Raw genomic sequence first — 16462 nt, 5'->3', positions numbered from 1 at the left:
TAAGTTCCTCTATAATCTTTTAATGCGACTAGTGATGTCGTCAAGAAGGCAAATAGGGATTTAAAGCAAGAGGGAAAATTTGACAAAACACTTTATCAGGAAATTCTAGCACCCATTAACAAATATAACCTTTCACCAGTCAAACTATATTCCATCTTTTCAATGGTACCCTCCCATATGTTATTGGTCTTAAACTGAGCTCCAAATGAGAGGCCTAGATGTGCCATAGGCAAAAACCAACCTTACAACCAAGAACGTCTGCAAGGCTATCCACGACATAATAATTGTCTAGAAGTAAGATCTTGCCAAATTAATCTTCAAGCCCGATATAGATTTATAAGAAAAAGAAGCAAACAGTGCAAGGAATGCTTATGCTCAAGGTTTGCTTCACAGAAAATCAAGGTGTCATCTCCAAATAAAAAATGCTGACTTGTGAAGTCAATCAGCATTCATGTTCCCTACTGAAAAGCAAGTCTACTTTTGGTTGAAAGAATAACAATGTGTACACCAATAATCACATGGCACAGGAAACTTAGATCTATAATTAAATGAAAATTGAATACCTCCCAGGCTCACAATATACAGAAGGAAAATGGATAATAAAAAAAAAAAGTTAAAGATATCAGCAAGCAGGAGAGACAAGTTACCTTAACTCACGCCGTTCTGCTTCGGTAAGCTCAACGCCATCAAATAGATATTGTTCATCTTCTATATCATCTCTGATATTTAGCAAAATTTATCAAGATTATGAGAAGAGACACTGGTAACTAATTCCATCTTTTACTGGCTGAAAAGCATAAGCCTGAACTATGGAAAGAGCAGCATGCAATCCATCATACCTTAATTCCTCAAGTTTCTTTTGCTCCCTTTTCTTTAGGTATTCTTGTCTTGACACTTTCCTAAATCACAAGAGAAGGATGATTAGTATTATGGCTAATCAGAACATAGAAAATAGATAGGATATAGATAAGATCCCTCGTGCACTTTATTACTTCCTAAGATAATCAATGTGATGTGGGAATCATGATTAAAAATTTCATAGAATCTTCAAGCACTCTAGAAAATCCATACAATATTAAGCAAGAATTTATAGCAATTGAGGTGTTGAAGAATGAATAACTAATCTCAGAAGGATAATGCTAAATCCAGAGATCTAACTGGAGTGTTTCCACCTTTAAATATCATCTATACATAAGTTGTCTCCACAGAATTGTAGATTTTATAGTTAATTATGAACCATCTAACCTCACACTGTTCATTAACAATTACTCCAATAAAATGCCTCTTTCTTGAGAAAGAAAATATGCAAATAACTTATGGTCATCTTTACCTCATTACAATTTTACAAGTTTTGGGAAACCAACAGAGTAATAATTTATAACAAGAAGGGCTTAAAAAGACAGAAAGCCTTAAAAAATCAGGACCACAGAACAAGACATGGAACCAACCCCTTCATGTCACAAACACATAAGACAATAAACAAACTCAAAAAGATATAAACAAGCAACACAGGAGATAATAATCAACAAGAGACAAGCATGATAAGGGCATTACTCAAGTCGTCATACGCTTGCTTGGATTGTTCACCATCTCTTCTATCACATCTGACTTAGCATTTGGAAATGATCTAATTTTTTAAGAGTCCAATGTGCATGAGCCTAATGCCTGAGTGCTAACTCATCATTAAATAATTTTTTATATAATTAATAAGAATTTTATTGCCAAGAAAAGGCACAACCCAAATACACAGGATGTATACAAAGGAAATACCTACTACACTCTAGAAAGCAGGAAACTAAGACAGAAACAGATTCAGTACATTATCATCATTCCTTACAAAGATCTTAGCCCACAAACTCAAAGTAGAAAAGAAAAAATTTTGAAGATCTTCAAAAGAATGCTACTTGTCTTCAAAACATCTCTCCTTCCTTTCCAGCCATAAACACCACATTAAACACAAAGGAATCATTCTCCATCTGGCAGCAACACCTTTCCTTGCCTCAAAACCACGCCAACAAGCAAGATCCACAACTTCCTTAGGCATCACCCAATATAAACCTATCCGACCAATAACCTCATTCCACAAAGACTTTGCCACTTCACAATGTAAAAAAAGATGATTCCCCACACCAAATGTGATGCCAAAGAGAATCCTCTTCCCTTCCCCCACCATAAATTTAATATGTTTAGAAAACTCCCCACAACCTTTTCTAATAAACTACTCACGCCACACACTTCTCTAACTTCATTAGAACACCAATCCCCCCACCCACTCCCATATTTAACAGCAACAACATTCTTCCATAAAGCATCTATCTCTTCATGATATCTCCAAAGCCATTTTCCAAGAAGTTCTTTATTAAACAACCTCAAATTTCTCACCCCCAAACCTCCACAAGAAACCGGTTGACAAACCTTGTTCCAACTAACCAAATCAAACTTCTTTTCCTCTCCTATTCCTCCCCATAAAAAATTACGATAAATTTTCTCAATTCTTATAACAACCCCAGCCGGCAAAGGGAAAAGAGAGAGAAAATACGTCGGAAGATTAGACAACGTACTCTTTATCAAAGTAATTCTTCCCCCTTTAGAAAAATATAACTTTTTCCATCTAGCCAACCTTCTCTCAATCTTCTCAATCACCCCATCCCATATCAAAACAGATTTGTGAGGAGCCCCCAAGGGAAGAACAAGATACTTCAGCCGCAGTGAAGCAATCTTACACTCCAAAACATTAGCCAAATCTGAAATATTACCTACGGCACCCACTGGTACAATTTCAGACTTGATTAGGTTAATCCTGAGACCCGAGACAGCTTCAAAACATAACAACAATGCTCTCAAAGATCTAATATGTTCTTCGTTGGGCTCACTAAAAGTCAAAGTGTCAACGGCCGTTGACAAAGAAGATGAGATAATTTCATGCTATTCTGTTCCTCATTGCCCACCTCAAAACCCGACAAGTATCTTCCTTCAACAGCCATTTCCAACATTCTCCTCAATGCATCCGTGACAAGGACAAAAAGAAAAGGAGACAGCAGATCTCCTTGTCTCAAGCCACGTGAACTATTAAAAAACCCAACCGGAGTGCCATTCACCAAAATAGAAAATCTAGACATCATGTTTGATCCACATACACCATTTCTCTCCAAAACCATATCTCCCAAGCAAATACAATAGAAAATCCCAACTAACATGATCATACGCTTTTTCCATGTCCAATTTAATAAATTCCAGATTCATTTGATTTAATTCTGCTATCCACATACTCATTAGCAACTAAATCTGAGTCAAGAATTTGTCCCCCTCTTACAAAGGCATTTTGAGATTTCGATATAATATTTCCCAACACCACACTCATATGATTAGCTAACACCTCAGAGATTAACTTGTATACCCCATTAACAAAACTAATAGGCCGAAAATCCCGCATCACCACAGCCCCTACTTTTTTGGGAATACATACTATAAATGTAGCATTGAAACTTTTCTTAAATTTCATAAATGTATAAAATTCATGAAAAACCTTCATAATATCATCCCACACTATATCCCAACAAGATTGAAAGAAAACCACTGAGAAGCCATCCAGACCCGGAGCCTTATCCCTTGCAATTCCTCTAACCACATCAAGAACTTCATCCTCTTCAAAATCTCTCTCCAACCATTCTGCACTTGCCTGATCAACGAAGTCAAAAAACAGTCCATAAAGCTTTGGTCTCCAAGAGTATTCTTCGCTGAACAACTTCACATAGAAATTGACGATGTGATCCTTAATGACCTCTTGATCTGAAATGATGTTTTCACCTTCATGAAGAACCTCAATAGCATTATTTCTTCCATGAAAGTTCGTCATACGGTGAAAAACTTTAGTGCACTTATCACCATCCTTCAGCCAAAGGACCCGGGATTTCTGTCTCCAAGAGATTTCCTCCATTAAAGTGATCTTCTCTAAATCATCCACCACCACTTTTTCTCTCTCCAATTCCTCACTGGATATGTATGTCCCCCATCAACTCCCTTTACTCCAAACTCCGCAATTGCTGCATCAAAAGTTTCCTTTTATTTACCATGTTCCCAAACTCTTCAAGATTCCACTTCTTCAAATCTGTTTTAATGCTTTAAGTTTACCAGCCAATACAAAGCTTGGACTACCAGAAAAAGAGTATGAAGACCACCACAATCTCACTCTATCCACAAAACCCTCAGCCTCCAACCACATATTTTCAAATTTAAAATACCTTAGTCCTTTAAAAGTGCCCCCACTCTACAACATAATATGATAATGGTCAGAACAACATTCTCGGAAGCCTTTTCTGCCTCAAATCAGGAAAACGAACCTCCCAAGAAGCTGAAACCAGAAATCTGTCCAGCCTAGACCATGCCCTTCCATTGGACCATGTAAAATCCCCATCAACCATCAGAAGATCGATCAAACCAAGCTCAAAAATCAGATCTGAAAAAGCATTCATGGCAAGAGAGAGATGATTATCCCCCACTCGCTCACTAGGGAACCAAGTAATGTTAAAATCCCCTCCAAAACACCAAGGAACATCCCAACAGTAGTAAACACCCGCCATTTCATCCCATAAAATACTCCTACTATTATCCACGTTAGGACCATAAATCCCCGCAAAAGCGCATTCAAATCCATCATCCGCACTTTTGAATCAGCAAGCAACCATAAACTCTCCCACATAATGATCTACCATCTCCACCAACCTCATATCCCACACATTGACAGCACCATAAACTGTTCACAATTGTTTGATAAACCAACTTCAGCTTGGTTTCTTGGATACAAATAACATCAGCCCTCCACTTTCGAATCAAATTCTTAACCCAAAGACGTTTTCTATAGTCGTTCAGCCCCCTCACATTCCAAGAGATGATTGTTGGTTTCATTGATGACTATAAACCACCCTCTCCTTGCCTTATCTCTAAAGGTGCTTCCTCCCTTTGTGTTATATAACCTCTTCAATTCCCTCTCCTTCTTTAGAGCAGATCTAGCCAAAAAAGGTTGACTAGCCTCTATAGCTATTAGAAGTGCTCTAAATTGTTCCTCGAATCCAACACAAGAGATTCCCACACAATCCTTGATTTCATCTACTTTCCTGATCACCCATTAGATGAGCAATTAGGCCACTCAATTTCAAGAAGGATAGAACACAGCAGATCAAGGTCCATTTCTTCATCAAATTCCCTCAGCTCTCCTGACTCACTTGCCTCTACCTCCTCCTCCCCTCCAAGAACCATATGCAACTCAGAGTTTAACCTCTGGGTGCAAGGCACCCCAAAAACAAACTCCTCAATGGACCCAATGGCATTACCACTCAATACCACATCTCCCTCCACCACTTCCACCCCCTCTGAAACCCTCTCGTTGCCTTCAAAACATAGCTCAACAGGAGCCAATAACGACTTAGAAGAGAACCTCCCAATCTTGAGATGAGAATCTCCCTTCTGAACCTCGGGCTTGGAGGAAGGCAACATACTCCCCTCCACCGGAGTTGAAAACAACACCTGAGTACCCTCAAAGGGATCGACTACCACCGTCGTCCCTTTCTGTGAAGAAAGCACAACCTCCTATGCCGTCGAGCGTTGAATCTGGACCTCCTCGGAGTTTTGATTCTCATATCTGAGTGACTAAAGAGTCGTCGTAGGATATGCCCCAGTCGGAGAGCCTCTTTGAGACTCGCTGCCGCCGTCGACCTTGTCTATGACGTCGGAGCCACCAAGCCCTTGGGTTGGGCCACCCCCTCTTCCTGGAATTTACGAACTCTATCTATCGCATAAAGGCTTTGGCCTCCAGAGACCAGGCCTTTTCTGGGCCTCTATCTGGCCCATCTGCTGACTTAAGTTTAAAACCCATAGGCCCATTCCGCTACTCCCCCATCCTTTTTCCTTCTTCCTTATCCTCTAAATTTAGGCCCAAACCCATAAACAAACCCAACGCTTCATCTTCCTTCTTCAACATTGACTCCAACCTCTCCTTCCACCCAAATAACTATGCCCTTACGTGCCACAAAGACCCTTCAACTTCTCCAACTTTTTGAACACCTCAGCAGGCCAACCATTCTTCCTTCCATCCATCTGCTTCCACCACAAAACACCATTCCTTATGTTACCATCCAACACCGATTCATCCTTCCTAAATTTACCAACACCAGAACTCTAATGAGGAACATACCCCTCCTGCCTTGGATTTGTTAAGGTCGACAGGTAAGAAACTTCACAATGATGAATAACATATTTCGAAGATGTATCAGAAATCACCTTCTTATTTCTGGAATCCCGTTCACCACCACCCTCCTAGGAGCACCTCTGTTTTTAGTACCTGAAACAGAGTTCCTAAAATCAACCATCTCTCTCATTAATCTCACAAAACCTGCCCAACCACACCCTTTCCTCCCTTCTGGAATCACTATGATTCCATTCCCCTTACCAGTGCCAAACCCAATCATCTTGCTCCTCTCAGTAATACAAAAAAAGTTACCACCTTTCCTACTAAACACAAACCTCTTAGCTTCAATCCAAAAACTACGATCCATCTTCAACAAACTAAAGTTAAGACTAAAAGAAGAAAAAAGACAAAGGGAACACAAATCAGGGAAGCAAAGAAAAATCAAGGACTATCCCTGGCGAGAAGTGTTAGGGATGGAAAATGAAAGGTCATACCCGAGAGAGAGAGATTAAGAAAACCTGGGCAAACACTTTCATAAATTGGTCCCATCATTAAATAATTCTGCCATGCACTATTATCCTTTTTATTTATTATTGGCACCAAGTCTCCGAAACGGCGTCCCGACTAATCTCGGGGGTGCACAAGCCCTCGACAAGGAATTTCCCGCAAGTGCACCTTGGGTAATTCAAGGGGAAAATCCCCTAGTCTGATGACCCCTAGAGATTGTTTGCACCCAATGGGATTTGAACCTTAGACCTAGGAAAAGCATACCCCTAAACCCAAGGCCTTAAACACTTGAGCCAAACCCTAGGGGTTTATTATCCAAATGATGTTAGCAAACTATTAATGTTGAACATCTGTTGATGCAGATGTTAAGAAACAAATTTTGTGGTGAAAAGGAAGAAAATAAATTTAAAGAGTCTCTTGTGATATTCTGCTCTACCTAGATAACCTTAAAGAATTCCAGAATAAATATTCAATGAAAGTCAAGATTTCTAAGTATATACACACACCACACTCCAAATTATTGCAAAAAAATCTTATGATGTTTCCATTTTCAAATAAAGAAATGATATCGTTTTTTTTATTAGTAATGAAGGAAATCATGTTAAAAACTCAACGATGGAGCAAATCATATGGGATGTATAATGACCAACCTTAAGGTTTCGAGGCCATTTTGCTCCAAAGCATTAGATCTCCTCATTTCCTCTTCTGTTTAAAATAAAAATACATCAAACTGAGACAAGGTAATATAATGATGTGTGTATGCATACATTATGCAAATATGCAATGCATTTTCGATTGAAATTGATGCAAATATGCTATACCTTCCTCCCTTCGTGTTAACTTTGGCTCAGTTAACTGTTACAAAATTAAAAAAAATAAATATATAAAATAATTAGTAACATGAAAATTAACAAATAAAGCATTTTGTATAACATTACATAGATGTGAACATATGTAGAAATATGTACATCTACTACTAGTCATTGGCACAAATAAGAAGCCATTGTCAGTCTATTAAGATGTATCAAAGGAAAAGTGACCCCAAGTTTTGTAATATGTATATACCTACATACTTGTAGGTGTCGTGAAATCCAAGCTCGGGGCCAGTTCTGTACTGAAGTCTCACACTAACCATTTTTTCTTTCAGGTATACCATATTTACTACGCAGCATTGTTATGAACTACATGTATAGACACACATATACAGGGGCAAACAAACATATATACTCCCCACGTGTGTTTGAACAAGCCAGATTGATTTGCTTCACTTAGCAAGCTCAGCTATACTTTTTTTTATACAAGTAAAGCAAGCTTAGCTATACAGCCACCATTTAGCTACCTCCAATTAAGCATAGAGGTAAATCAATGGTGTGAGGAAGCATAGACAGGTTAAACCATGTTGGTTTGGACCAACAAGACGAAAACCAAAAAGGTCCAAGCATACCTTTCGACGACAACAGCTAATAGTAATAATTTCAATATAAATGCACACCTTTCGTGTCCCTGCTGCATCCCGCTCCCTTATATTTCTCTCTAATTGCTCCCTCTCTCTTTGGTCACGCAATCTCTCTTCCTCTGACTGCATAACAGTAGAAACACGAGACATAATTTACAGAGAAAACAAGGAAAACATATTGATGAAAAATATGCATAATGTTTTTCCTAAGTAGAACTGACACTAGGCAAAACATGAGTGCAAACTTTACAAAGGCAGACAATAGTATAATCAATGAAACCACATATGCATTCAAGCAAACATATTTTAGATTTGATACCGTGGAACATGTCAAACCTAGTTGCATCAAAAGGGCTCTACTATGAATCTCAAGGAAGAAGCCAGGATTATAAATTTGTAGAGGTTGAGTACTTTTAGGTTTGAAATAAATAGTTGAATTGAAATTTTCTAGAAACACCATTAGCAAAGTGATAAAAAAATGAGTAAAACAATAAGAAAGAAAAAATAAATTTCAAAGTTTGCATTCTTCCAAGAATATTGCTAATATTACCTCTAAGTTTTTCATATCTTGCAATTAAAAAAAGAGGTTGAACTATGGAAATGAGCTTTATAGGAATTATAAAAATGACTTTTCTCTCCAAATACTTCTCTCATCTCTACAGGGAAGATGAAAGCCCACAACTCTAAAGGCTATCCGACCTGGAGATGGCAGGTTAAACCTGCAGGTCATTCAACCTTTGAAGTCAGGGCCTCTACCGGTGCTGCAAAAAAGCCATCGGAGACAACATTACACAAGACGGGGACCACACAGAAACCACCAACGGAATAAGGCAAGCCGGTGGTTGGGCAAAAGCACAAAGCAAAGAAGACATACAAACTGGGCAAAAGCACCCATATACGAATTTTATTTGTATGAGCCTAGGGGGGGGGGGGGGCGGGCCCCCCCAGCCCTTTGCCTTGTCCCAGACTATGGTATAGCAAGCTGATAAACAAACCAATAAGAAGACCAGATAAAAGAATTAAGAAGATTAAAGAAGTGAATCAATTGATGGAGTAGGATTTGTATGCTAGGTCACACTGTCAATATACTTTATTATATGACCATTGAAAAAGTATTGTGTATTATAACTCAAGACTTTTTCCAGTGAAAAGAACACAGTGTAACAAAAGACGCATCTTATACAAATAAAAGCATCCACATTTAAGTGCAAAATACCTCTGAACTATCATCTTCATCCTCAGAAGTTTGCCTTTTAGCCTGTCTCTTTGTTTCCCTTTGTGCAATTACCTGTAGCATTGCATCAAAGCAAGCAAACGTAATGTGACATTAGAATAAGCTTTTCCCAGTACTTGATGAAACAAAGACAAAAACAAAATTCCATCAGTTAGGCCATAATATTGTGCCTCATCATCTTCATCTTCATCTTCTTGACTTTCAATCTTCTTCCTGAAACGTTTTCTACGGGTATCTACTTTTCTGGTTTCAGGAGCAGCTGCAGTGGAAGATCTATGATCAACATTGCCTCCCACATCATTGTCGTCGTCGTCATCATCAGCATCCAAAATCGCATAAGACTTCTGCTTCTTTGCCAACATAGCAGCTTCCCTTTCTTGTTTCTGATAAAGCTGTAATAGACACCAAGTATAGTGAGAAGGGGCAGAGAATATTAGATGGATGTATGCAAAGAATCAAAAACTAAAACAGCAAAGAAAATTTTGCAGATACTCGCCAAACTTGTAACCCTATGAATTACTGAAATCTCAAGTAAAAAAACTCACATTTAAACCAGATGATTTGCGTGGCACTCTAGCAAATATTTCTTCAGAAAATGCACGGGTTTCACTTGATGAAGACAGTCCAAATTCCACAAGCTTGACCAACACATCAGCTGGTGAAACTGCTTGCTTAGCTGCAACAAAAGTAACCAGCTCTGTTAAATAAAGTGAAAACCACAATCTTATATGTCCCTCCAAGGCTAAATTACAGAGAATTATCATGTCGTGACTTACATAGTCCGATAATATACTGAACAAGAGTGGGCTGAGAATATCCCAGCAGCGAGATCAACTTATCCGATACCCAAGTCTTCAAATTGCTTTCACTCCCCATTTTCCCTGGCACTAACCAAGATAACCAAATCAAACTGACAGGTTCCAACTTTCAATAAATACAAGGACAGAACAAAATATTAAATTTTAAATTTGCCTAATGCATTAGTTTGGATGAAAGTAAAAATAAACCAGAATGATGAAATCAATATTAAAAAATAAGCTCGGTTTAATCGCCAAGAAGACCTCAGAACAAAAAGCTTCGATTTTCATGTATCTGGTTGTTAAAAAGTTAAATCTGAGATAGATAGATAGATAGATAGATAGATGGAGAGAGAGAGAGAGAGAGAGAGAGTTGTGCGATCTCACATGGACTTGAGAGAGAGAACTTTCACTCTCATGTGAATTAAGGAAAGAATCAACGTGATATTCACAACAGTTTCCCAAAAAACAAAGAAATCTAATGGTTCAACGATCAGTTTTTTATGCTATAGCTTGAGTTTTCTCAGCAACCAAACAGTACACTTCGGTCGGTTTTGGGCTCCTTAAAATTGTGGCTTGTTCAATTGTTCCATGCAACTAAACAGAAGTAAAAATTCAATGTAATAATCTGAGAAATAGAACTAATCTGATGAAACTAACCAAAGAGTTGGATTGTGAGAAAGGTTGCTTGCCTCGGACATGGGGATTTCTCCGAGAGCGTGGCGGGAGAATGATGGTGAAAGAGTGGATGTGAGACCACCACAAGGGCCGGAGAGACTGAGAGTTATGCCATACGATCAATGGCTTTGCGTCAACTATGGCAGAGAGAGCTCGACAAAGAGGGAAAGTGGGTGGGTTTCGAACGTGTGCAAGGGCAAATGGGAAAAAATGAAATTTAACAAAACTTATGGATTCGGCTAGGATTGGGCGGCGGGCCCCCGTAATACGACCCAACCGCCCAATCCGCCATCCCCGCTAGGGGACAAGCGGGCAACCTACCCGCACAGGGTGCGAGCAAGTGCTTAAGGCATAGATCAAAATGCAAGCAGGGTTTTTCGCCTACCCGCTCGCTCATGGGTATATAATATATATATATCATATGTAAAACCAAATCCCTAATTTTATCTCTCTCTCCCCTCACTTTCTCCTCCAGCCACCCACGTCTACTCTCTCCCTTTTCTTCTATTCTCTTCTCTTCGTCTCCTTCCTCTTACTCTCACACCGGTTATTCTCCATTTGTCCTCCTCTTCTTCTTTTCCTCTTCTTCTCTTCCTCTTCTTCTTCTCCTCCTCCTCTTCTTCTCTTTGTCTTCTTATTCTCCTCCTCTTCTTCTCTTCATCTTCTTATTCTCCTCCTCTTCTTCTCTTCTTCTTTTTCTCCCCGTTTCAGTCCTCTTCTTCTTCTCCATTGATGACCAAGCAGTGATCGTGGGTCACTGGTATTTTTTCTTCTCCTATTATTTTTCTCATCCTCTCAATCCTCTTCTTCTTCTCCACCTACGGCCAAGCCATGGTCGATGATTGTAACATCATAATATTTGTGCAGATTCATGCATAAATATGAGGTTTTTGTGCAATTTTTGGAGATTTTTTTGTGAATATTGGTGGACGGACGGTGGCAGTGTAAATTTGCCCGTATGGCAAGCAGATACAGAAGGTTAGGGATGTGGGCGGGGGCGAGGGGCAGGAGGGGTGGCTACCAGCCCGTATCAGGCAAGTAGCACCCCTAGATTTGGCCCTCTATTTTTAACACACCACCGGAATCATCTGACGAGACACAACCCTCGACAATTTGAAATTTTTAAAGGGAAATGATGTCTTAATTCTGTCATTCTCATTCATGATGCTCATTATAAAGATTTTATCTGTCAATCATTAAATGATCAATTACTTAAAAAATGCTACCTCAACAAATGTTACTAGGGATGACAAAATAAAAAATAACAGTTGTATTTTTCATTTTTAAAACAAGTCGACTCAATTTTTCTTCCCTCTCAAGTCTCAGCTAGATATCTAGTCCTAACTTTTGCAATAGCCTCTATCTATATGGTAAGGACAAGCCAAAACAATAACTTGCTCCCATTTTCTTTCCATGAGAGAGAATAAAAGCTCAAGGAGCAATGAATAATGGTGCTTATGCTTTCCCTTTTCCTTTAACCTCTCTATCGTGCTTCTTCTTTTTAGTATACACATTCATCTCCCAATCCTAAATAATTATTATTACTGAGCTAGAGGTAAAATAAGTTGGTTTAAGACCAAATCATGAACTAAGAACCTAAATGATGGATGGAAACTTTGATGTATTTGAATGTGGGCTTAATCTCGTTACACAAGGAGAGGCTGATGTGCAAAGACCTACTTTACACAAGATCTTGTTTGAAGGTATTCAGTTGATAAGACAGCCCTAGGATGTTTTATCTCATGAAACACTACTCGATCAGCTGACTCAATTAAATAAATGCAAGTTCCCTCTGAAAAATCATTTATTAGATGCTCACTAATACTTTGATATCTAGCTCATAATCAACAACCTAGTAATACAAAAGCAATCTAGTGATACCAAAACCACCTTCTAAGCTCTTCTTTTATGAAAAAGGAAACAAACGAGTTTGATTGAAAATGAAATAACCCCATTATGCATAATCTATACAAAATAGCATATATCAAACCATAAATCCTAACACCCAATTGCAACAACCCACACCACAACTTAAAACTGAACTCCAAATTGGAAATAGGAAATAAGAAATCAAATAAAAAAATCCAACTCCAAGTCAAATATAAAAAAATAAGAAATTAAAACATAATTCAAAATGAAGCTACAAGTTTATTCTTGACTCAACATTAGAAGAGTGCTACAGAGAGAATATGCGATGGTGGGTGCCTACAAAATTGCGAGTGTAGAGAAAGACAACAGAGTGCTATTGATAAGAGAGGTACGTTATGTGATGTAAAGAGGAAAACATGAGAAAGTTGGAATGAATTTTTCCAAAAAGAAGAGAGAAAGAAACAATAAAAAAATTCTATACAAAAACAGAAACATATTTATCTCTCAATTTCTTGTACTTTCTAAAAAGAGAATACACTAATTGCTTATAAAGCATGAACAACTGACAGTAACTAGTAAGATAGGTCACAACTGCTTCTCCTTATCAAGAGCTTGCCTTGAATCCTACATGTTGTCTTGAAGCTTTTGATCCATTCAGATGCTCAGCAAGAAGCTAGCTATTTGGTTCTGAACTGCATATCATATTTCCTCATAATTGATTCTTTCTTCTGCATTACTTTTATCTTCTGACACAGGTTTCAACTTATATTCATCACATTTCTTTTTCGTTCCCCTTTCATCCAAATGTACACAAGAACCCAAGGGGTTTTGCGCCCACAACATCACCCTCCATCTATTCACCTTTCTTATCTTTCACTTCTATCTAGCCCACTCCGGTAACAGCCAACTCTAAGCCTATTAAGTGATATAGTCCACTGAAAATTAAAAAGCATATGAATACCAACAAAATTCTTATTCTGATAATAAATTGATTCTTGAGTAACATTCACGGAGTTAACTAAATGTCAAGCACAGATTTTATAACACACATAAACAAAACAAACCTTATCATGGAAAGAATCACAGAAACAAAACCTGATAACTTATTCACGTGTCTACAAATTATTAATAAACTGATAACTTAGATCAGCATAACATCTAACCTACGAGCCCAATACAAATCCAAAACATCAACAATAGATATCTGCATCCTAATCTAGTTAAATCTTTCGCTGAAGTTTCACCTAGACAGAAAGCAAAAACTAGGAGTTTTCAAATCGACAGAGGGTGAGGGAATACATGGAGAAGGAGAAGAAAACCTACGGGGGGAAAGAAACTTGCCGAAGACGATGGCGTGGCGGTGCTGCGTGTAGCAGGTTCGGTGGCACAATCGGAGCATAGTGAGAGAGACCGAGAGATGGGAAGTTGAGAGAGAAGAGACCGAGGAATGAGTCATAGGGACGGAATGAGGGAGATACAGATGGACAGAACCGAGAGAGAGGATAAGAGTAACGGCCGGAGAGAGAGAAAAGAGAGAGGGAGAGAGCTTAATCACGGCGGAGGAGGTGGCAGAATACCTTGGGCTGCGGCGGCGCGACGGTGGGGCAGCCTAATCACGGAGGAGAGAGAGAGAGAGCGGTTCCGAGTGAGTTATAGAGAGAGAGAGAGAGAGAGAGAGAGAGAGAGAGAGACTCACCGGCTAGTCGAGGCGGCAACGGCGCGGCAAAATCACTCGGGCCCCGTTTGGTTACTGAGGTGAAACACAAACTATCACTGAGAAGCGAGACGGTATCGGGCTGGGGAGAAGAAATATTGGGGAAGTTTTAAATTGTGACTTCTTGCGTCGGTTTAAAGTCGCCACCAATAGTTAAATATCATGCCGTACCATTTGCGGCATAATAATGTCGCTGTAAAATACAAAAAAGGGGTTGGAATTAACTTTTCTGTTCAAGATTATTTGCGTCAACATGGTTTTGGATGCAAAAAGCATTTTCTTGTAACGAGTTTTTATTTTCCAACTTTGAATCACAAAAAAAAAAAGCCATTTATGTTGCAGTGATATATCCTCAATGTCAATAACTTTGAAAAGGTGATGTTTGAATAATGAGTTAAAATAAAATAAAAATTAAATAAAATATTATTATATTATTATTTTTTAATATTATTATTATTTTAAGATTTGAAAATATTGAATTGTTTATTATATTTTATGTAAAAATTTAAAAAAATTATAATTATAAGATGAGATGAAACACTTTTTATATCCAAATGGGCCTAAATGTACTCTAACTAGTTGGTTAAAATTAGTGGTTTGTAGCTATTAGCTAGTTATGTATCTTGTCAAGTCCAATGCCAATTCTCTTATTAAATCCAATTATTCTATCATTTCAAATAATTTGTGAAATCATCATTTATTCTAAAAGTTTAAACTGATAAAAAATATAAATTTAATTATTTGTATAATATTCTTAACACTCATCTCACACTCAACATGTGGAATATTTAATTAAATAATTTTAGGTGTAGAGTTATGTTTGAATCCACGACATCTATTTTGATATCATGTAAAATCACAACTTATTCTAAAAACTTAAATTAATGAAAAGATGTAAATTTAATTATTTTTATTATATTATTAACTCAACTAATATTAGTAACAATTTTAGGCCTCGTTTGTTTTCATAGATGAGATGAGTTGAGATTAAAGTTAAAAAGTTAAATAAAATATTGTTAGAATATATTTTTTAATATTAATTTTATTTTGAGATTTGAAAAAGTTGAATTGTTAATTTTATTTTGTATTGGAAGTTGAGAAAGTTGTAATGATAAAATGAGATATTTTTTAAAAACAAATGAGGCATTAGTTTGGCTGTCATTGTTTGAATATTTTTCAAGTATCATGCAAACCTCGTGACATACTATGTGAAACACAAGTTGTTGAATTGTGGTAATGCCATTAAATAATGAAATTTCTACTAACCATGACTTAAAAGTGAATCTTAAGAGATTCAAAGATACAAGTCGAAATTATCATTATGGTAAGTATTATTTACATATCTTCTTCTATCAAAACTATTATGTAAGGTATAATATATTGTGAAATATGGTTTATATATATTATGAGCAAAGAGCATAAACAAATATATATCTATTCTATGAATAAAATAGGCTATCCATGAATGAATAGTGGATTTTTTACTATATTTGTTTTTTCCTTTTTGCACCTCTATTTTAGTGGTTTTCCATTTTTATCCTGCTTTGTTTTGATCTTTTCACGTATTTATGTTTTTGACCTTTTTTGTTTCTTTTTCCTTTTTGTCCCTCAATTTGCTTTTATTTTATTCCGATTTTATGATTGTGCCCCTCAGTCTCATGATCATTAAGTTTTTGACCATTTTTTCTTTTCCTTTTTGTCCCTCTAGTTTATTCGCATATTTACATTACTACTCCTCTTTTTTCTTTATTTCCCAACTTTGTCCCTTGGTTCCCTTATGTTTTATTTATATTTTTACATTTTTGTCCCTAAATTTAGCAGACTTTTTAATATTTCACACAATTTGGATGAATTATTACTGTAATCTGCTTATATAAAAAGATTTTACTTTTTAATATATCTTTTTTTTTACCAGCCGGGCACCAAGGGGCATGCGTGCCTTATACCACCCTTACTAATATATATATATTATAAATATATATATATATATATATATATATATAAATGAATTCTCTTCAAGCTT

The 16462-nt window shown here is 37.2% G+C and overlaps 1 protein-coding gene across 6 annotated transcripts in view; it reads right to left on the bottom strand.

The window, feature by feature from the left end:
• LOC121234214 (pre-mRNA-splicing factor ATP-dependent RNA helicase DEAH1-like) overlaps positions 1-14567 on the bottom strand; it is a 35736-nt gene extending 21169 nt beyond the window's left edge. The window contains exons 1-10 of one of the 6 annotated variants that reach the window (XM_041130068.1): positions 14422-14567; positions 10158-10268; positions 9927-10057; positions 9552-9773; positions 9364-9435; positions 8184-8270; positions 7513-7546; positions 7342-7396; positions 840-899; positions 648-719 (exon numbers count right to left, since the gene is read on the bottom strand). In XM_041130068.1, the coding sequence (XP_040986002.1) occupies positions 648-719; positions 840-899; positions 7342-7396; positions 7513-7546; positions 8184-8270; positions 9364-9435; positions 9552-9773; positions 9927-10057; positions 10158-10257 (833 nt within the window). In that variant the 5' untranslated portion in view covers positions 10258-10268; positions 14422-14567. Of the gene's footprint in view, positions 1-647; positions 720-839; positions 900-7341; positions 7397-7512; positions 7547-8183; positions 8271-9363; positions 9436-9551; positions 9774-9926; positions 10079-10157; positions 10269-10838; positions 11520-14048; positions 14335-14421 lie in introns of those variants that run through there. The other 5 variants (XM_041130071.1, XM_041130072.1, XM_041130067.1 and 2 more) reach the window with 5 other exon arrangements.
• Between the last annotated feature and the right edge of the window lie 1895 nt (positions 14568-16462).

The sequence above is a fragment of the Juglans microcarpa x Juglans regia genome, chromosome 6D (genome assembly GCF_004785595.1).
Source record: "Juglans microcarpa x Juglans regia isolate MS1-56 chromosome 6D, Jm3101_v1.0, whole genome shotgun sequence".
NCBI lineage: Eukaryota > Viridiplantae > Streptophyta > Magnoliopsida > Fagales > Juglandaceae > Juglans > Juglans microcarpa x Juglans regia.
Note: the sequence above shows the minus strand (reverse complement) of the source record. Positions and strands in the feature narration are given on the sequence as shown.